Consider the following 20,017-nt stretch of genomic DNA (forward strand, 5'->3'; position numbering starts at 1 on the left):
GTAGAAGTATGAGATTAGAACACTCCCTAACACCATACACAAAAATAAGCTCAAAATGGATTAAAGACCTAAATGTAAGGCCAGAAACTATCAAACTCTTAGAGGAAAACACAGGCAGAACACTCTATGACATAAATCACAGTAAGATCCTTTTTGACCCATCTCCTAGAGAAATGGAAAGAAAAACAAAAATAAACAAATGCAACCTAATGAAACTTAAAAGCTTTTGCACAGCAAAGGAAACCATAAACAAGATGAAAAGACAACCCTCAAAATGGGAGAAAATATTTTCAAATGAAGCAACTGACAAAGGATTAATCTCCAAAATTTACAAGCAGTGCATACAGCTTAATATCAAAAAAACAAACAACCTAATCCAAAAATGGGCAGAAGACCTAAATAAACATTTCTCCAAAGAAGATAAACAGATTGCCAAGAAACACATGAAAGAATGCTCAACATCATTAATCATTAGAGAAATGCAAATCAAAACGACAATGAGATATCATCTCACACTGGTCAGAATGGCCATCATCAAAAAATCTAGAAACAATAAATGCTGGAGAGGGTGTGGAGAAAAGGGAACACTCTTGCACTGCTAGTGGGAATGTGAATTGGTACAGCCACTATGGAGAACAGTATGGAGGTTCCTTAAAAAACTACCAATAGAACTACCATATGACCCAGCAATCCCACTACTGGGCATCTACCCTGAGAAAACCGTAATTCAAAAAGAGTCATGTATCAAAATGTTTTTTGCAGCTTTATTTACAATAGCCAGGGGATGGAAACAACCTAAGTGTCCATCATCGGATGAATGGATAAAGAAGATGTGGCACATATATACAATGGAATATTACTCAGCCATAAAAGGAAACGAAATTAAGTTATTTGTAGTGAGGTGGATGGACCTAGAGTCTGTCATACAGAGTGAAGTAAGTCAGAAAGAGAAAGACAAATACCGTATGCTAACACATATGTATGGAATCTAACAAAAAAAAAATGTCATGAAGAACCTAGGGGTAAGACAGGAATAAAGACACAGACCTACTAGAGAATGGACTTGAGGATATGGGGAGGGGGAAGGGTAAGCTATGACAAAGTGAGAGAGTGGCATGGACATATATACACTACCAAACGTAAAATAGCTAGTGGGAAGCAGCCGCATAGCACAGGGAGATCAGCTTAGTGCTTTGTGACCACCTGGATGGGTGGGATGGGGAGGGTGGGAGGGAGGGAGATGCAAGAGGCAGGAGATATGGGAACATATGTATATGTATAACTGATCCACTTTGTTATAAAGCAGAAACTAACACACCATTGTAAAGCAATTATACTCCAATAAAGATGTTAAAAAAAAAAAAAAGAAGCAGAGGCAGAAATGCTGGACGCCACCAGAGCAGAGATGCTGCTCGGGCCAAACAGCCCACGTCTCTTAACATGAATGTGCTCAGGAACCTGGGTGCTCGTGGGGCCTGCGGCCTGCTCTCAGACATAGAAGTACAATCAGCCATAAATAACAGCTGTGAGGCCCTTGTGGATCACCTAGTTCAAACCCTTAATTTACCAAAAAAGAAAATGAAGCCCAGGTCACCATGACTAGGTTAGAACGTTCCAGCATTCCTCACAAACTCTCGCCTTTGGCGAGCACAGAATGTTCAAGATTCCAGTCAGTTTCCGAACCTTTCTGTCAATAGCAGCAGGGCTGGCGAAAGAGCTGGAATGCTTAGAATTGTTACCCCTAAGCAGCTGGATTCTACAAGTAAATGAGGGGCAGTGAGGTGTCCCAGGGAGCAGAGGCAATGCAGATCTGGGAGCAAGCCCTTTGTACACACCCCCTTTTATAAGCCTTGGGCACATTTTGGTCCACTAGTGGGCCAGTACTACTGGCTTCCCATTGCTCCCTCCCTTCCAGTCTCCTGTCACGTACGTGAAGCAAGACTGAATGGGAATCAGGTTTTGATGGTAAGAACAGGTAATTCAATCTTGGGGAGTTTATAGAAAGCTATGAGGCTAAGCAGATATGAGAAGTAAAAGGCACAGAAGTTTATCAATCAATGTCCTCCTATATTTTTAAGTGCTGTATCTCATATAGCTATCCAGTAGTTTTTTTTTTTTCTTTTTTTTTTTTTTCTTTTTTTTTTTTTTTGTGGTACGTGGGCCTCTCACTGTTGTGGCCTCTCCCACTGCGGAGCACAGGCTCCGGACACGCAGGCCCAGCAGCCATGGCTCACCGGCCCAGCCACTCCGCGGCATGTGGGATCTTCCCGGACCAGGGTACGAACCCGTGTCTCCTGCATTGGCAGGCGGACTCTCAACCACTGCGCCACCAGGGAAGCCCTATCCAGTAGTTTTTAAGTCTGAGAAGTAATAATTACAGCAATTGAATATGTCTTTACCATTATGAAGAACACATAACTTAATACACTGGAAGTAACAGTCTAAATGTCTCATGTTGACCCGTGAGGACTGTGTAAGACTAGCTGAAGAAAGATTGATGTGAATAAGTGGATGAATAAGAGACGAAAAGGCTAAGGAATATCCGGAAATTTTCCTATCAGTAAAATCTATTAGTGTAGAGAACAATGCCCCAAGGGAACCAGTGAAAGCCCAATTTTATGAGTCACTTAAAAAAGTGGAATGGATTTGGCTACTGGAATTATTCCAAAGGGAAAACTCTTGCACTATGCCGGAAGTGGACAACATGACCTAATGGGTTGTTGTGTTTAGTATCTCAGCCTTTCCAGCTTGTTCTTTAGATTTTACAAGGAAACTCAAGAAGGGGTTGTGGACCAGTCAGGAACTGTAACAACAAATGATTAGGACCACGTATCCTGCCAAAGTCCCTTTTAACAACAGGGGCGGAGCTAGACTCACAAGGTTAGACTAGCTTCACACACACACACGCACACACACACACACACACACACACACACGGAAAACGTGGTGTTAGTGGAAAAGTGACTACTCATGAAATACTGACATAACCTCCGCTGGCCATCTTGGTTTGCATGGTCCTAAAATGGGGCAGCGCTAAACTACACCTTTGCTCATGGCCTTTATAATCCCACCCTCCTTTCTGTTACTTTTAGTCTCAATGACTACTTCATTTGATCTTCAGGTTTTTTTCCCTTCACTTCATGATTATCGTTCACATCTTCCCTCACTGCCTTATTTCTGTATTAGTGGATACTGGATGTCCCTTCACACACACAACTGAAAAGCCAAACACTATGTATTTTTAAATTTGTTTTTATGGCAAGGTCTATCTTGGTCTAGTTGTTAAATTTACCATCATGACTTCCCTGGGTTTCAATTCTCTCAACTGTAAAATGGTGAAAATAAAACCATCTCTATTTACATCTCAGGTTGTCATAAAAAACAAGTAAGCGAATGGATGTGAAATGACCTTGAACTCTAAATCTACAGACATACAAGGTGTTACTGTTTCTTGGTTACTCCCCATTTCAATGCCGCCTATCTTAGGTTTAAAATAAGGCCTTGTGGACATATCTTTTTCATATCAGCTGCTGTTATATACTCTAATACTTGAATGTAACAGTTGTAAAAACAATAGGCACCTGAAACATATTCATTGAAAATATTAAATTATGCTGCAGATGGGCAGGGGGGTCGGGTGGGGAGGGGAGGACGGGAGGTCCCCTTTGGAATCACTAGTAATAATTTGACGCTTTTGGCCGATTTGTTTAAGCTGGTTTCAGCACAGAATAAGGCAACTGAGGAAAGAAGGAAAAAAATTTAGACTTATTGAATACTTTATAGAAATGGAATCCTCACAGCACTGCAAATTACATTACCTCACTTAACAGATGAGAAAAATCAAGGCCCAAGGTTAAAGAGCCAATAAAAGAGCTTGGATACAAACTCAGATTTGCCCAAGCACGATGTAGCATGCTTGATTTTGTCACAAGTTAAATAACTCTTGTTTTGCTCTGTAAATGTATGCTATTGGTCTCATGGGGCTGTGTGCAGACAGTTCAACACAACCCGGACCATCAGGATGAAGTCAATACTCCAGACACCCTTGCAGGTGCTACTTCAGTAACGGTACAGATCACTGTGGACACAGGCACCTATGTTACAAGACACCAGTGTCAAAACACGCATTTTGTCTCCGCCATTATGTGCACTACCACCCCCGCCTTAATACAGAACTAACATCAGCTAGAAAAACCCATGAGCCCAACTTACAGGTTCCACCTGCTTCAGTCAGTATTAAAATTGAAGGTTGGAGATTGTTAAGAACATATCAGAAGCTGTTTTTAACAAATAAAATGTACTAACTTAACATCAGCAACACTACTTCTACCAAAGATCTTAAAAGAAAGGTATTCCTGGCACACTACTAAGAGTTAGGCAAGTGCCGTATAAACAAGAAAAAGAAAGAAGCCTTTTGTGACGACCTAGAGGGGTGGGACAGGTAGGGTGCAAGGGAGACACAAGGGGGAGGGGATATATGTATACGTACAGCTGATTCACTTTGTTATACAGCGGAAACTAACACACCATTTTAAACATCCAATAAAGATGTTAAAAAATAGAAAAAATAAATGCTAAGGAGGGAAAAAAAAAAAAAGAAAAAAGCCTTGAGCCACACGGCTTTTAAAGACAACACAGGCTTTTAATAAATCTCGGTTCTATGTTTTCTACTAGTGTTGTTATTTTCCAGATATCCAGACAATACTACCCTCCCATCAGATATTCACAGAGTGTTAGAAATTTATACTAACTGGGATTATTATAACTACAGCAAATTAGACTGCAGGAAGGCATGCTGTGTAATTCAAACACTAGATTTAGTTGGGTTAGAAGGTCAAGTCTAGGGAATTTGTCAGCAGAAAGAACCAAGGTTTCCAACAATTTCCATCTCTCAGAACAACCTATACCCAACAAAATCAGTTAAATGATAGGCAATTACGTGACCTGCCAGAATTGATAATTTACTTCAGCGTTTATCATTAGCTTTCTAAAGTACACAAATTAGAGAAAATACACGTCCCGTGATCATCATATTATTCTGATATGAAGGGTCATGAGAAGAGTATGGCTATGGTACACAGAAGCGATGGAAATTGCTTCCTAGATCCATGTCTGGCCTGTCTTTCCCTGCCCAATTGACTGGACTCTACCAACTGGCAGAAGATTGAATGGTGCTTGCATGGTGGGTTTTTATTTTAGTTTTGTGTTTGCCTTTCGTTTTTTTAAACCAGACTCTCTGCATGACTACTTGCTGTTCATGGACTTGAAGCCGTTGGCCCCTTAACATGTATCCTTCCTCTTTGCTGGCTTTGAGTACTGGCCCAGAAATATGGGGCAATGACCTTGAGGACACAATTATAAAGTAGAGGACAAAAGTTCAAAGCAACTAGAAAAGGTATTCTTTACGTAAAACCTTTTTTTTCTGCAAGTGGAACACAAGGAGACAACGGACTCTTCCTTCAGCCACCTGGATGAAAGGTGATTAAAACTTAACCAACTCATGACAGCAATTCTTGATGACGACTAGTTTGGTTTAAAAAGCTTTTTCATACACATTAGCCTACTGAGTCCTTCCCAGTGCCCATGACGTTGGGCTTTTTATTCCTCTGCTGCCCTAGTTAGCTCCTGGTTTGTACACCCACCTGTTTGGCCTGATTGACGCACTGCTTGTACTGACTGGCCAGAGCAGAGCAGCTGAGGGTCTGCTGGGTGTTCTGGCGGTAACACTGGAGAATTTGGGCCTGCAGATCGGCACAGATGGGATGACACTCATACCGCCTAGAAACAAAAACAGGGACCACTGAGACAAATGGTCTTCAACCGGAATAAAGAACAAGGCTAAAAAAATATATAAAACATCAACTAAGATATAAGTGTTACAACGCCCCCCCCAAAAAGTTGTTCTTAAACAAAAAAGTTTAAGAACAATAATTTTCTTTGACCTTTAAAGAAAGATATCACACAAGATTAAGTGATTTCTTGTTATACAGCAGAAACTAACACAACATTGTAAAGCAGTTATACTCCAATAAAGATGTTAAAAAAAAAAAGATAAGTGATTTCTATGAAATTAGTTCTATTAATTGACACCACTGCGAGCCTCTCTGGACAGGGCAGCATTCCCACCCTACCTCAAACGTGACCATGTGAGTGGGGCCAATTACTCTTCAGCCCAGCCAGCTAACTCAGGAAACTGGGAGCCCCAATGTTCTCTTCCGTTCCCACCTCCAGTTGGTCACAAAGCTTGATATCCTGCAGTCCAGTCCTTTCTCCATACTCACTGTCATTACATTAATTCCTAATCATTTATATCCTGGATTCAAGCAATGACCTTCACGGGTCTCTCTGTCTCTTAACGTTCACCCTCCACTCCTACCTCCCAGAAGGTTCTTTCTAGTAGTAAGTCTAGACAATATCTGCTTTCCAAATAAAATACATGGTCAACAGGCAGGTCCTTTTGGATCAGGTTCCTGCCTAGTCTTTTGCCTCAACCAGACCATGTACAGGGTTTGGTTCTTACACGTCCCTTCACGTCTTGTCTCCACTGCTCTTGATTTTGGAAATGCTCTGCACCCAAGCCTCACCCAGTTCTATGTATCTGGAAAATACCTACCCATCTTTCAATACTTGAGCTAAGTATTGAAGTGCAACCTCCTCTATACGGCCTTCACTAGAGCTCTCTCCAACCACAGCAGAGTCTATCATTCCCTTTATGGTGACCCCTAACCTGCATTAACTTCCTTTACCATGCACTACACTACAGTCTACTGCAATTTACTGGCATGCAAATCCCAAGTAAGGACTGCATCTTATTTCCTTTGTTATCTCAGCTATCGACATGGATCCCGCTTATAGAAGTCATGCAATAAATTGTTGAGGATACAAATGCGTGGAGAGAAAATTTAATTCCTTGAGCTAAAATTTTACTAGTTATACTTACAAATCTCAAGATTTTAGTTAGAGTGCTTTCAGTGAATATGCACTACTAAACAAATGCTTCCAAAAAGCTCATAATATACACTTGAAAAATGATAATAATAAAATAAACCAAATGGATTATGCAAACAAAAATGAAATGTTCTTGTTACAATGGTAGAGGAACTTGGAATATAAGGACTAAATACACAGAAAAACATATATATTACTATCACTTTAATCTAGAGATTCATTTTTTTTCAAATTAGTTTTGCTTAATACAAAAGGTTCCAGCCTCTTATCAGTTCTTCTCTTGGAATTTAAATTTGTTATTTCCATAGTAATCATGAAATAGCATTATTTTAAATTGATGAGTTCTGAAAAACCCCTAGAGAACACAGGAGAAATATTTCTCATCAATAAGGAAACCCCTGGCTGACAATCTGTCTCCTCATTGCTTTTATCCAACACACTAAGCTAGTATACATATTTTGCTAGAATAGAAAACTGAAATGCAAGCCACGTTACTGGCCGCTAAGGGAATTTACTTCCTACTACCCTCTAAAAAAGTAGACACAGAGATAACATTGCTTGTACTCTTTCATTCATTACCTTACTGTTTGGCCAAACACCTAAGAACAGAATTTAAATCCAATCCCAGGAGTTTCAACTCGCTTTAAGGTTTTGAAGTTCAGATGTCTGTGAATGTCTCTGGACACAGATTTCCCTGATCCCCTACCATGAACATCAGTATCTAAAAAGAGTCAGCTGTGTTTCGAAGGGTAGAAGCACAGCTACGACTAACTGACTATAGCAAGACACACTCCTGGACTAAATAACATAAGATCAAGCATCAGGTTAGCTGAACCCAGCAAATATATGATGAATGCCTTTAACAGTTCATGAGAAAGCAGGGTTACATGCTATCCTAGTGTGGAGGACCATCGTCCCTCCAATATACCTTAGATTTAAAACAGGGGGAAAGAAGATGGGAGAGAAGGCTAGAAGCAACCCGACCAGATATGCAGCCCCTCCCCATTAACACACAGCAAAAGACCATAAAGAATGAGCTCCCACACAGTGCTCATCACAAGGAAGATGCTGTGGTTGTTTTTCCTTCTAAAAAGTCTCTTCACAATGGGATTCATTCATCTAATACTATGTACTCCTTAGAAAGAGGTAATTTAAGTTATATGTAAGCATTTACCCTGGGTTGAGCTATTTAGTCATGAAAGTTAAAGTCCATGAGTTATTCATAATTTGAAAGGTGTCAAAATATACTTTTACCACCACAAATCAATACTACTCACTTCCAGGGCCCTTTATTTCCTGTATGGTAGTCTGTTCTGTGTGAGTGAGAGTGCGTGTGTGCACACAAACGCAGACATTTTCAGAAATCCTTTTTGTACACATTTCAACCTGTATTGATGATTAGATGGTAGAATGGAGGAAAGAGGGGTGGAAATCAACATAATTGTCTTCCAGTTCCTGGACTAGACTCTGGTACATTCTGCTTGGATTAATCCGTAAGGGCAAAGCTCTGTCTCTGTATTGATCTGCAATGCTGTTATGCTGCCCTAATGCACTGTTTTCACTTTGGGAAAATGCTAAATGAGATTACTGTCTAACATTAGGAGGCCATAAAACCCAAGCATGGCACCTTCCATTCAGGAAAAGGGATTCAAAGACATTTCCAATATGCATTATGGTCAACCCTCCATATAGTCATTGAGTCAACAATTGATTTTTATTGACTGCTTTCATTCCTGCTGATGGAAAAAGCCACCATTAGGTAAAAATAACAAAAGGCAGAATTTCAAGATACCCAAGAAGGAAAATTAAATCTTAGCAGCAAGAGACATTTAAACAATTTTCTATCTTTGTATGAAAAGATTAAAAAAAAGAAATGGTGAATGACAAATGTTAAGAGAAAGATGAAATATCTGGGGAACTTAAAACCATAATAAAGGAGAGATAGAATAGTTGTCCAAAAACATACTTACCAAAAAGGAACGGGTGGAATAAAGTTGATACACAGAAATATATATTGCTCAAAAATAAGAAAAAATCCAGTTTAGTGGACTTGAAATTATTGGGGACTTTTGATGGATCCCACCACTTGTCTCCTCCCGTTGCTTTTCCTTTCTGTACTCTATACGTGGCTCCCTGTCTCTTCCCTCCTCCCACCAGCACTAGAAGCTGGCCCTCTGCCCTTCCCGCCCTACCCCACCTCATCCCACAGTGGTACTTTGGGCCAAGAAGGTCGTTGACGGTATTCAATGGCAGAACTGGAGACCAAAGATCTGGACAGAGAACAACACCCAAAGAAGCATTCCTGGTAGGTATTCTATAGCCAGTATAACAATTTTTTTGCCAATGTTTAATGCTAATATTCACTTAAAAGGCAGCTAATAAAATACATCCAAGTATTCTTCTCATAACACTGACAGATCAATGTAGAAACTTCGGGGGAAAAAAATAACAGAAAAGAATAAAGATACATATTTAGGCTGTTTCTAATTTTTAAGTGCTTAAAACACCATGGTGATGGACAAAAATTATCACTACGATGATTTCCTTTGTAGAGTTTCCTATAAGTTGAATTAATTGGTCAAAGAGAAATGAAGATGTTTTGGTAAAAATGACGCTGAGATAAATAAGCAGTATTCAGAACTCTCTTCTTAAGATTCTAGTATTGGGTTTCCCTGGTGGCACAGTGGTTAAGAATCCGCCTGCCAATGCTGGGGACACGGGTTTGAGCCCTGGTCCGGGAAGATCCCACATGCCATGGAGCAACTGAGCCTGTGCACCACAACTACTGAGCCTGCTCTCTAGAGCCCACGAGCCATAACTACTGAGCCCGTGCTCCGCAAAAGAGAAGCCACCGCAATGAGAAGCCCACGCACCACAACAAAGAGTAGCCCCCGCTCGCCGCAGTTAGAGAAAGCCCGCGCGCAGCAACGAAGACCCAATGCAGCCAAAAAGAAAAGAAAAAAGACTCTAGTATAATACATTTCCACTTAGTTATCTGTTTTAGAGCTATCTGTTGGTTTTGCTGCTGCCTCTCCTACTTTCATGTCTTAGAAACTTCTTTGAGGTGGGTCTGAGCTTTGTATTTCGAGAAAACTACTTACCCATCATTTTAGTTCTAATATAAACAAAAAGGATAATGAGGTAATTTCAGAGAAGGGAGAAAAGTGTGGAGATAGCCCTCCTCATACCACTCGGAAGGCTCAAGAAGTCATGTAATGACCATCAGTGAGCAGCCACAATTCCTAACGCTCTCGGACACAAAAATCATTCGTTGAGTGCAGGGTGGATACGAGAATGGTTGGCGCTACAAGGGGAATTCTCATTTTTTCGGGGGGTTGGGAAGGAGATTCTGATCTTTTAACAGGTTGCAACAATGCATCTTTCACGGGAACCGGTGACTTTAGAAAAAGGAATCAGTATCACAACTCAGTCCTCTGAATCCACAGGAGGCAGGTGATATGCAAGGAGGGAGGGGAAAGCATTATCAGTCTTCCCCCAGGTTTTAGGATCCTGAGTAAAAGTCCTAAAACCAGGACAATCCCAAAGATGGGACCTCTGGTCACCTATCCAAGATGATATGAACAAATACAGTGCTCTACGCACACAGGTACACTGTTCTTAAACCAACAGGCCTCCCATGCCCTAAGTATATGAGCACAAACACGCCAGGATATAAGGTGAATGAAAAACTTTCCAATTTTGCAATATATTTTTCTTCCTTATTCAGTAATATTGGGTACCCGGAAATGATGGGGGCATTGGGAAAAACCTAGCAAGAGAGTGGGAACCTAGTAACGCGTGACCACATGAAACTGGTGGGGGCTGGATGACTCTGCCTTCTTGCTTAGTGGACAATACACCTCAGCACTACAGGACTCCCCAGTGCCTGGTTTCCTTTCCTGAGGAGGCAGCTCTTGCCCCGCTCTTCTTAGAGAACCCTCATGGTATCTTGCCAATTTCACCATACCCTGCGTGGGATTCTGCTACATGGGCTCGTCCTACCAAGGGTCTAAACTTAGAAAAATGGGGCCATCTTCTGCTGCATCTCCAAAGAACAAGGGCCCCAACTGTTTTGTTTTGTAAATACACTTTCTTAAAATCTCGTGACCTCGAGAGGTTGGCTAACTTTCATCTTCCACTATATCATGGTACCCTTGCCATATCTGGGCTATGTGCAGCAAGGTTTATATATCTATAAAGGGAGATAAAATAACTGTTACTGGGACTTCCCTGGCGGTCCAGTGGTTAAGACTCCACGCTTCCACTGCAAGGGGTACTGGTTTGATCCCTGGTTGGGGAACTAAGATCCCACATGCCACATGGCCAAAAAATAAAATTATTACTTACACAAAGGATATCTGGGATAAGCAGCAATAACTATATAGAGTTTGGGGACACAGAACATAATTGATGTCAACATTAACTCAGGGGCTTCCCTGGTGGTACAGTGGTTGAGAGTCTGCCTGCCGATGCAGGGGACATGGGTTCGTGCCCCGGTCCAGGAAGATCCCACATGCCGTGGAGCGCCTGCGCCCGTGAGCCATGGCCACTGAGCCTGCGCATCCAGAGCCTGTTGCTCCGCAATGGGAGAGGCCACAACAGTGAGAGGCCCGCGTACCGCAAAAACAAACAAACAAACAAACAAAAAAAAACATTAACTCAACCTGGAAGAACTCGAAATCAACTTCCCATCACACTTACTTTAGGACAAAACCAAATACTCAAGAGATGTTATTTTCTCAAGCTCACACAAAGTCCTCTCGTTAGGTAAAATTCTACACCTAACATACTGCACTTTAGTCTGGGTGACCCTTAATTTAGAGCAGTATAAGCCATCCTTCCCTCTCCCTTTCTTCTTTAACAATGCCTGGTGTGCTGTTATTGCTTAATAAATGTCAAGTAATAACACTGTAATAAAAATGGGCACTAGTAAGTTAACAATGCAGCTCTTCGCTTTAAAGGTGCCTGAGAGCAGCAGTTTATACAAAGTATCTGGAGCATAAACGTCACCTCCTGCCACGCACATAGTAGGAACAAAATTAAATCACAGCTCACAGAAGTGGGCCTTGGTTATAAGAACTGAAATACTGGGAGTGTTTTCTCTGTCCCATCAAAAGACCTACAAGCCACGAATGAAGACATGTCTAGGGCCAAACATTAAATTTGAATCTCCAAAGGCTGTATCAGTGTGTGAATGAGACCAAGTCATCTTAATACACACCAAATTATTTTTACTTGAAATATCTCAATAAGACTTCAAGGCCAGGAAAAGCATCATCATCATCATCACCATCATTATTATTATTAAAGAAAAGCATGACAAATCTCTGACTTTGTAAAGTCACTTTAATTAGACAACTTAGAAAATGTTAATCTTGAGCATACACAATGCATCACCCTTGGATTTCTTTTCCTTTAAATATATGTATCTATATAATACATTGAACTCATGCCAACACAAATTAAAAGTTACATTATTTTACCTATGAGGCTTTGGGAGTTATTTCCATTTCCCCTATCCTGCTACTTTAGAATGTTCACTAAAATTGGTCTAAGGATAGAAAATATGAGAGCTGGTTCATTCATTCTTTCATCTACGCAGCTACTCCGACAACAAATATTATTAAGTCACAGACATTTATCAAGCACTCATTACATGGCATCACTACGGTAGGTGCTGAATAAGATGTGATCCTTGTCTTCTGCTGGCTCCCACTGTAGTAGGGAGAGACAGAGGTGTACACGAAGTCTTATAATGAGAATGCTGAGCTATAAACAAAGTGCTAAACAGAGCTCTTGTTTTGAATGGAACAGGAACTGAACATACAGTGTTCCAGACAAGAGGACATTCATCACCAGTGAACAGGAGGGGAAGACTGGCCTTAGGATTCGCTTGAAGTAACTTTCAAGCCAGCAGGAAGATCTGTCCATTGTATCTAAACTATAGAGACACACTCCAAGATGGAGAGGAGAGACCTCTTGAGACCTTGGGTATATGAATACACCCGCAACCTGGTTACTCCAAGCCTTCTAGATGCCTCTGCTTTCTCTCAGAGCAAAGTTTAGTGCTTGTGTTCATGACATTTGCCAACACAAGCTTGGTTTGGCGGGGTGGGAGTAGTTGCGTATGGTAAGAGTTTACAAACTCTTTGAGTCAAGTAGGGAATCCCTAGAAAATAATCAGAGGCCAGATGCCCACTTTCAGACCTGTCAACAATAAACGAATGTTGAGACAGGTTTCTGGTTGCTCTGTCTTGGTAGGAGGGCTATGGTGCCGACTTTCAGCTGGTGCCAACATTACTCTTCAGCCTTCATCACTTTCCTACTTAGGGGCTGCCTTCGCTAAGTAACCACGCTACTGTTTCCTACTTCATATGGCCAAGAAGGCGAAAACTGGATAATTTGGCCTTAGATCAATGCCCAGTTTCGGAGGCAGGAGGGAGACAGTAGGAACTGGAATAAGACGGGGAAGGTAGAAAGATACTGGGAAGCTGAAGAACCTACCAGAATTCGAGGGGACTCCTGGACAAGAAAGGGAAGCGTTATGGGCCAGATCAGTCCAGATGCAGAGAGAGCAGAGGGACTGGCTGAGCAGCTAAACAACCCCTGAGGAAGGACAAGGGAAAGGGGAGACTGCAGGCTCCAGGCTATGGGGCTGCAGCAAACTGTGGCATTGGTTTCCAAATTCTGGAAGGGCCTTTACCCCCTTCATCACCCATTCTTCCTGCTCAAGTCCTCAGGCTCAGAAGAGGAAGAGCTGGATACAGCCAACATGGTTGTCTCCCATACAGCCAAGGGGAGGGCACCAGTCCTGGCAATCTAGCAGGTTTTTACTGAGAGAGGACACTTGTAATGAACCTAAGACACTCTGATCAAATTTTAACGGAACGCTGGAGACAACCTCCCAGAGATAATCCTTCCGTATTTGGAGCAATATTTATTCCATAAGCCTTATTATATCATTTTCATCAATGCAATCTGACCACTGCAGTAGCACAGAATCACAGCATCTTCAGGTTGAGTAGTATGGTACCAGCAGCCTGTGGAGAAATATGGTCAAGCACACACTTTCATGTTAGGTCCCTATTTTTAGGCGCTTCTAATTTTTCAAAAAGAATTACGCTCTGGGATGAATTGTCTATGCTCCTTCTCAGCTGCGGAGTGACTTAGGGATGAGATGTTTGGTGAAATTCCATCTGAGTCACCCAAGCATAGACATACATTCTGGTACCCTTACCTCTTCCCTGCAGTGATCAAATTTGAGAGAGTGCTTTTAATACTAAGATAAGGACAGCTTAGTTTAAAACATTTCAAAACTGCCATGTATCTCGAGAACTGTGACACATTCACAGTTAAAAACTGGGTTAAGATAAAATTTTAAGTCTGTAGTGAGAGAGTGTGTTATAGTACATTAGGTGATACTCTTTTTTCCACTACATTTTGAAAGCAAGATCCAAATACTAGATACACCCAGGAAGGAATGTGCCTGGCTCTCTTAACTGAAAGAACTGCGAATGTATTACTGCAGTGACAAGTAAAGGAAAAAAACTATCCATACTGATCTGCCCTTAAGTGTCAGAGTACTAATAATGAGGAATGGAAAGAGGGCTAGCGCTGGGCCTCTTGTCTGTTTCCCATCCCTTCGATGAGCTGAAAGGGAGGAGGCTTAGGCTCTACCCCTGCCAACAGGAAATCCCCAGATGGGTGCACTGCGCCATGCCCTAGTGACTAGGCCATGCCCGCAAGCTCCAGGAACTGTCAGGCAGAAAAATGCCACCTGGACATCACAGGGGTGTACATACTGTGGAGGAGGAGGTAAAGGTGTGTACAAACACAAGGGAGAAAAACTCATACCTGTAAAAGAAACACCCTCGTAAAGGTCACAGGTTAAGACAAGGCGGTGTGACGGGTGTAAGGGAAAGAGTACAGTGGTAAGCGCCACAACTGTTCTGAGGAGGGAGCTGGGCGAGGTCTAGGGAGAGTCCACGGAGGAGAAGAGATGGGTTGTGAAAGCCTTATCCTGAATGCAGGGTAAGACTGTAAGAGGCAGAGAGGACACGTAAGAAGGTCTACGTGAGCCAAGGCCCAGGCTCAGTCATGCTGGGCGCGTCCAGGGGCCTCAGGTTGTAGGAAGGGTGGCAGAGGTGAGAGGCGGCACTGAAAAGGGAGGCACTGGGATCTGGACGGTCTTCTAATAAGACAGAGGATGCTTAGACTCTGTTCTGCAGGTGGAGACAAACCACCAACCTCTCCAAATGAGACAGCAAAGCCATCAAGGTGCCTAAGCTGATCGGATGTGAACAAATCAGATAGATGGAAGTGGGAACCATCTAGGCTGGGAGCCCAGTGGAGCTGTGTCCAGCTATAAAAAAGGGCAAGAATGGAGGCACTAGAAAGCAAGTATGGAAGGATGCAGTAACTGACAGATGTGGATATCAAGAAGACGAAAGACTGGGCAATACACATGTGGCTTAGGCCTGGGGATTTAAAGAATGCAAGTGCTTGAGCAATGTTCCCAAGTGGAAACGACCTACCAAAATCTAGAGTGTGGACCTGGAGCTCAGCACTGGGAACAGGGCTACAATCATGGACTGAGCATCCCCTGAAAGACACAGCGGGGAGCGCAGAGACAGAGGGCAGGAGGGACAGTTGAGCCCTGGGGAGCAGCCCCATTGGGGGTAAGGTGACAGGGAAGGAAGACGGAGCGGTCAGAGAACTGGGAGTGGAGAGAAGAAGCAGTATGACAGCATCACGAGGCTGGGAAACCAGAGCTTCATGAAAGAGAAGAAAGTTGAAAAGAATACAGATTGATAAAAGGCCGTGGAATTCAATCCCCAGCAATTTAGAGAAATAATTTCAATATAGTACGTAAGGCAGAAGCCAGACAGCAGGAAATTGGTAAATAAGAAAATGGGCAGTAAAGAGATGAAGGCAGTGGGATTAGGTCAGTTCAATATCCTTTACGGAGTGCTTGTTCTATACCAGGCACTGTGTGTGTGTGCGTGCGTGCGTGCGTGTGTGTAGGAGAGAAAGACACACCTATTTTATAAGAGCTGCTTCTATGGGGCACATCTGGGAACACTAAAAATATGAAAGGGGAGGAGTACATCTGGCTGGAGATGACCAGAAAAGGTCTTAGATGAGATGCAAGAATTTCAGTAGTCTTAAAGAACAGGAAGGGCTTAGGCAGTTAGATAGGAGAGAAAGGCACTCTAGACAGAAAAGTAGAAGAAGCAAAGGCTGTGGAAGAAGAGAAGAAAGTTTGCAGGCAGAGGCAGTGACATCACTAACAGACCTTTTTTTTTTTTTAAAGATTCATATGGAAATTTACATGCAAATCAGAAAGCCAAAACACTCTGAGCAAGGACATGCTCTACAAGTGATAAAGGAATTTCCAGAAAGTACAGTAATGAGCAGAGGTGAGCTTAGAAGTTGGGTAAAGAGGGAAGGTTGTGTGAAAAAAGGAGAGTTTTGATTCAACAGTCTTTAAAAAGAAAGACAAGAAGGGCAGGAAGGAGGGCAGACATGGTGTGATTAAAGAGAAACATGGTGTGATTAAGGAGGACCACGGTTCTCTTGGTTAAAGCGTAAGTCCACAGTGAGGAATATTAAAAGAGAGATTGGTGAGACATAGGAGGGGCGGAAGGAAATCTTTCGGTGGGAAACCTCAAAAGCTAGATGAATCATCTGACAGTAATGGGAATTCACGTGAGTAAGAAAGGGAACAATCCATGAGAAGAGGGATTCTCCTCCTAAAGGCGTCAGCAAGTAGCTGGCTGTTTCCCTACTTAATACCCCATAAATGAGGGATACCTCAAAAGAATTTCATAACTAATAAAAGTGAAGAGTTTATATGGGATGTATAATAACAGTGAACTACACGTGCATCGATGGAACATCCGCACAATTACTCTTCAGTTTAAAAATTCCAACATTTCTTTTTACGGTCCTGATTAAAGTACTCGGTACTGATGCCGTAACACATCATACAATTTCAACCCCTTGTGTTACATAAACAGATTTAAGCATGTTTCAGAGGACAGGCAAGATTTAGCAAATTGGCTTAACATTCTAGGCAGCTGCTGAGACTGAAATTGACAAGACTAACCATGAAAGTAGAGGAAACAACAACCTCCTGCACACAAATTCTTCAAATGATTATGATGAGCCTCACACATGAGTATTTCTGAGGCGGAATCACAATGATTCCTATGTAAAGGGATAATGATGTATTACTGCAGGACCAGACAATGCATTTCTCAATTCATGTCCTGGACTGGATTCATCATGCTGAGCCCCATTAGTTTTACATCTCCCTAAGGGTTCCAATTCAGCAGTATTAATCTAAGCCCTCACACGCAGCTCCAGTCACTGAATGCCTGCCATATGACTGTCCTTTAATACAGCTCTCCAGTTGAGTGTTTCTGGAGGAAAATCATATAACCAGGGTAAATCCATAGGCAGACACTAAATTCTGCCTACCATGTTTTTACATTTCTGTGGTAAATTCATTCTTGCCCTCTTTCCCATGATTATTTCATTACATCTCCATTCTCCTCTCACTCTTGGCCATTTTTCTAATTTTCATTGACAAAACCAGAAACCAGATAGCTCCCTCACTGTCCCATCATAAAATCTGGATCTGCAACTTTTCTACTGTTACTTTGGAGGAAGAGTGCCTCTCTCATAACAATTCCTTCCCCTACTAGATCATTTTTAAGAGCTCTCCCACGAACAGTGCTATCCGAGAGAACTCCCTGCAGTGATGGAAACCGTCATGTCTATGCAGCCCAACACACTGGTCAAGGCCACATGTTGCTACTGAGCACCTGAAATGTGACTAAAGCAACAAAGGTAAAATTTTATATTTTATTTAACTTTAATAAGTTTAAATCTAAACAGTCACCCGTGGCTAGTGGCTATCGTATTGTTGAAAGCACAGCTCTAGCAAATACTATTCTTATGACAGCCACCTCCACTTCCTACCTTCCATCCATTCTCTTCTATCCACATCCAAGTGGCCAAATCCAACCATGCTTGGCAGACGTCTTATAGGACCAATCAGCATGGACTTAAGTAAATTACTCCCCTCTCCTGAAAGGGGCTTCTTGGCTTCTACAAACACTGCACTTCCTCCCTTGCTTCTCCTCCAGCTCATCTTCTTCTAACTGATCTCTTGATGTGGGAGATCCTCAGGGCCATATCCTGCTCTTCTCTCTATATAGTCTCTCCACCAGGATCTCAACCATTCATGTGGCTTTCACTTGTGTGCTGACAGCTATCAAATCTGTACCTCTAGCCCTGCCTTCTTACAGGTGTCTGCCTCCTGCTAGTCACACTGAAGGTTTTACAGGTGCTACATGTTTAAAATCGAACACTTAATTCCTTCCTCTACCCGCAATTTGTTCTTTCTTCCCCATCTCAGTAAGTGGACCGTCCAAAATCAGGGAATTCCCCCTTGACACCGCCTCTTCTCTCATTCCCAATATCCAATCTGTCACCAAGTCTTATCAATTAAACTTCAAAAACAGATCCGGAATCAACCTATTTCTCTCCATCTCCATTGTCATTATTCTAGATCAAGTCGCTACCACCACCACCTGGAATATTTCAAAAATCTCCTAAGCAGTCTCCTGGTTTCCATGCTGAGTCCTCCAGCCTCATCTTTACAGCAATTCATTATCAACACAACAACTGGCACGCCCCTTTTAAATGGATCTTATAACTTCCAGGTTACAACCCTAATCCTTCAAACACTCCTTACTGCTCTTAGGATAAAATTCGAAATACTAATTATGGCCTAGTAGGACATGGCCCCCCGCTCCATCTCCGGCCTCATCTCTCCCCACTCTGCTTTCCTGCATGCTTCCTTTCAGAACCCCAAAGGAGCTGAGCTCCTTCCTCGGGGCCTTAACACTTGCTGATCTAGCTGCTTAAATGACCTTCCATTACGCTCCCCCAACACCTACTATTTTAGCCTAAAGGGAGGTCGTCTCTGATCCCTCACAGGGGATTCCCATGTCACATGATCTTATAGCATTTGACAGCACTTAGCACAACTATAACTGTCGAGTTTATTTGGGCGACTAGTCATTTCTCTGATTAGTCTGTAAGCTCCAAGAGGGCAGGGCTCATGTCTGTTCCATCTACACAGTATTCCCAGCGCCTGGAACAGCATCTGGCAAACACCAGGGGCTGCTCAGACCCCTCACTACAGAGCTACTAGGGCACTCCACTTCTCCTCGCCACTATGTTGGCCTGAGTGTATGTGCGTGCATAAGGTGGATGGAAGTGTGTCCGAAGTACTACACTGGGGGAACAAATGTTCCTAATATCCCAACTGGAATCGAGATGAGTTTTCTTCTAATAAAGTAGTACGACCAAAGTTAGTTAGCTTCCATAATACAGTCACTGCTTATACTTGCGCCATTTACCCTGATGGTTAACATAGGATCTGGCATCTAAAACACCTACGTCCAAATCTGGGCTCCGCCTTTCTCTTGCTATGGAAGCTGGCGCAAACTGCTTAATCTTTGTAAGGTGCAACTTTTTCATGGGTTCCTACTGTTTTGCTGTAAAGATTATTAAGATAATGCATAAGCCCTCAGCACAATGCCCGGCACACAGTAAGCTTTTAACAAACAGTAGCTGCTATTATTACTATTATTCTTATTATCTCAACTAATAAATTTCAGTAGGTTGTTCTAGGAACCTATTAGTTACCACCTTATTTCTAAAGGAAAATGGGTTTCCACTTTCACACTGCCAACTTAAAAACCAAGTTTTAGAATACGATTCACGTGAGGGTTGGTGACTGTTCACATAACCTGAAGGTGTCCACGAAGTGTTCAGGTGGCAGCAAAGAAGGTTCCTGCATGTGTTTTCGATAAAGGGATTAAAAACCTGCACTCATGTTAAAATCAAACCTCCAGCATGGGGTATATAATTAACATAAACCTATACATCTTTTCTTCTCTCAACTACGTTCTCACAGAGAGCAACAGTCTTCCCTATGAATAAATGGAATTGTACCTGAAGTAATTACACTTGGCACAGATTTGCCCACTGC

The 20,017-nt window shown here is 42.2% G+C and overlaps 1 protein-coding gene across 2 annotated transcripts in view; it reads right to left on the reverse strand.

Annotated features, from left to right (window-relative positions):
• CHCHD3 (coiled-coil-helix-coiled-coil-helix domain containing 3) overlaps positions 1-20,017 on the reverse strand; it is a 287,919-nt gene that overhangs the window by 14,987 nt on the left and 252,915 nt on the right. For both annotated transcript variants that reach the window (XM_060020914.1, XM_060020915.1), the window contains one exon: positions 5,643-5,778. In XM_060020914.1, the coding sequence (XP_059876897.1) occupies positions 5,643-5,778 (136 nt within the window). The remainder of the gene's footprint in view (positions 1-5,642; positions 5,779-20,017) is intronic.

This window comes from Delphinus delphis, chromosome 9 (genome assembly GCF_949987515.2).
Source record: "Delphinus delphis chromosome 9, mDelDel1.2, whole genome shotgun sequence".
Classification (NCBI taxonomy): Eukaryota; Metazoa; Chordata; class Mammalia; order Artiodactyla; family Delphinidae; genus Delphinus; species Delphinus delphis.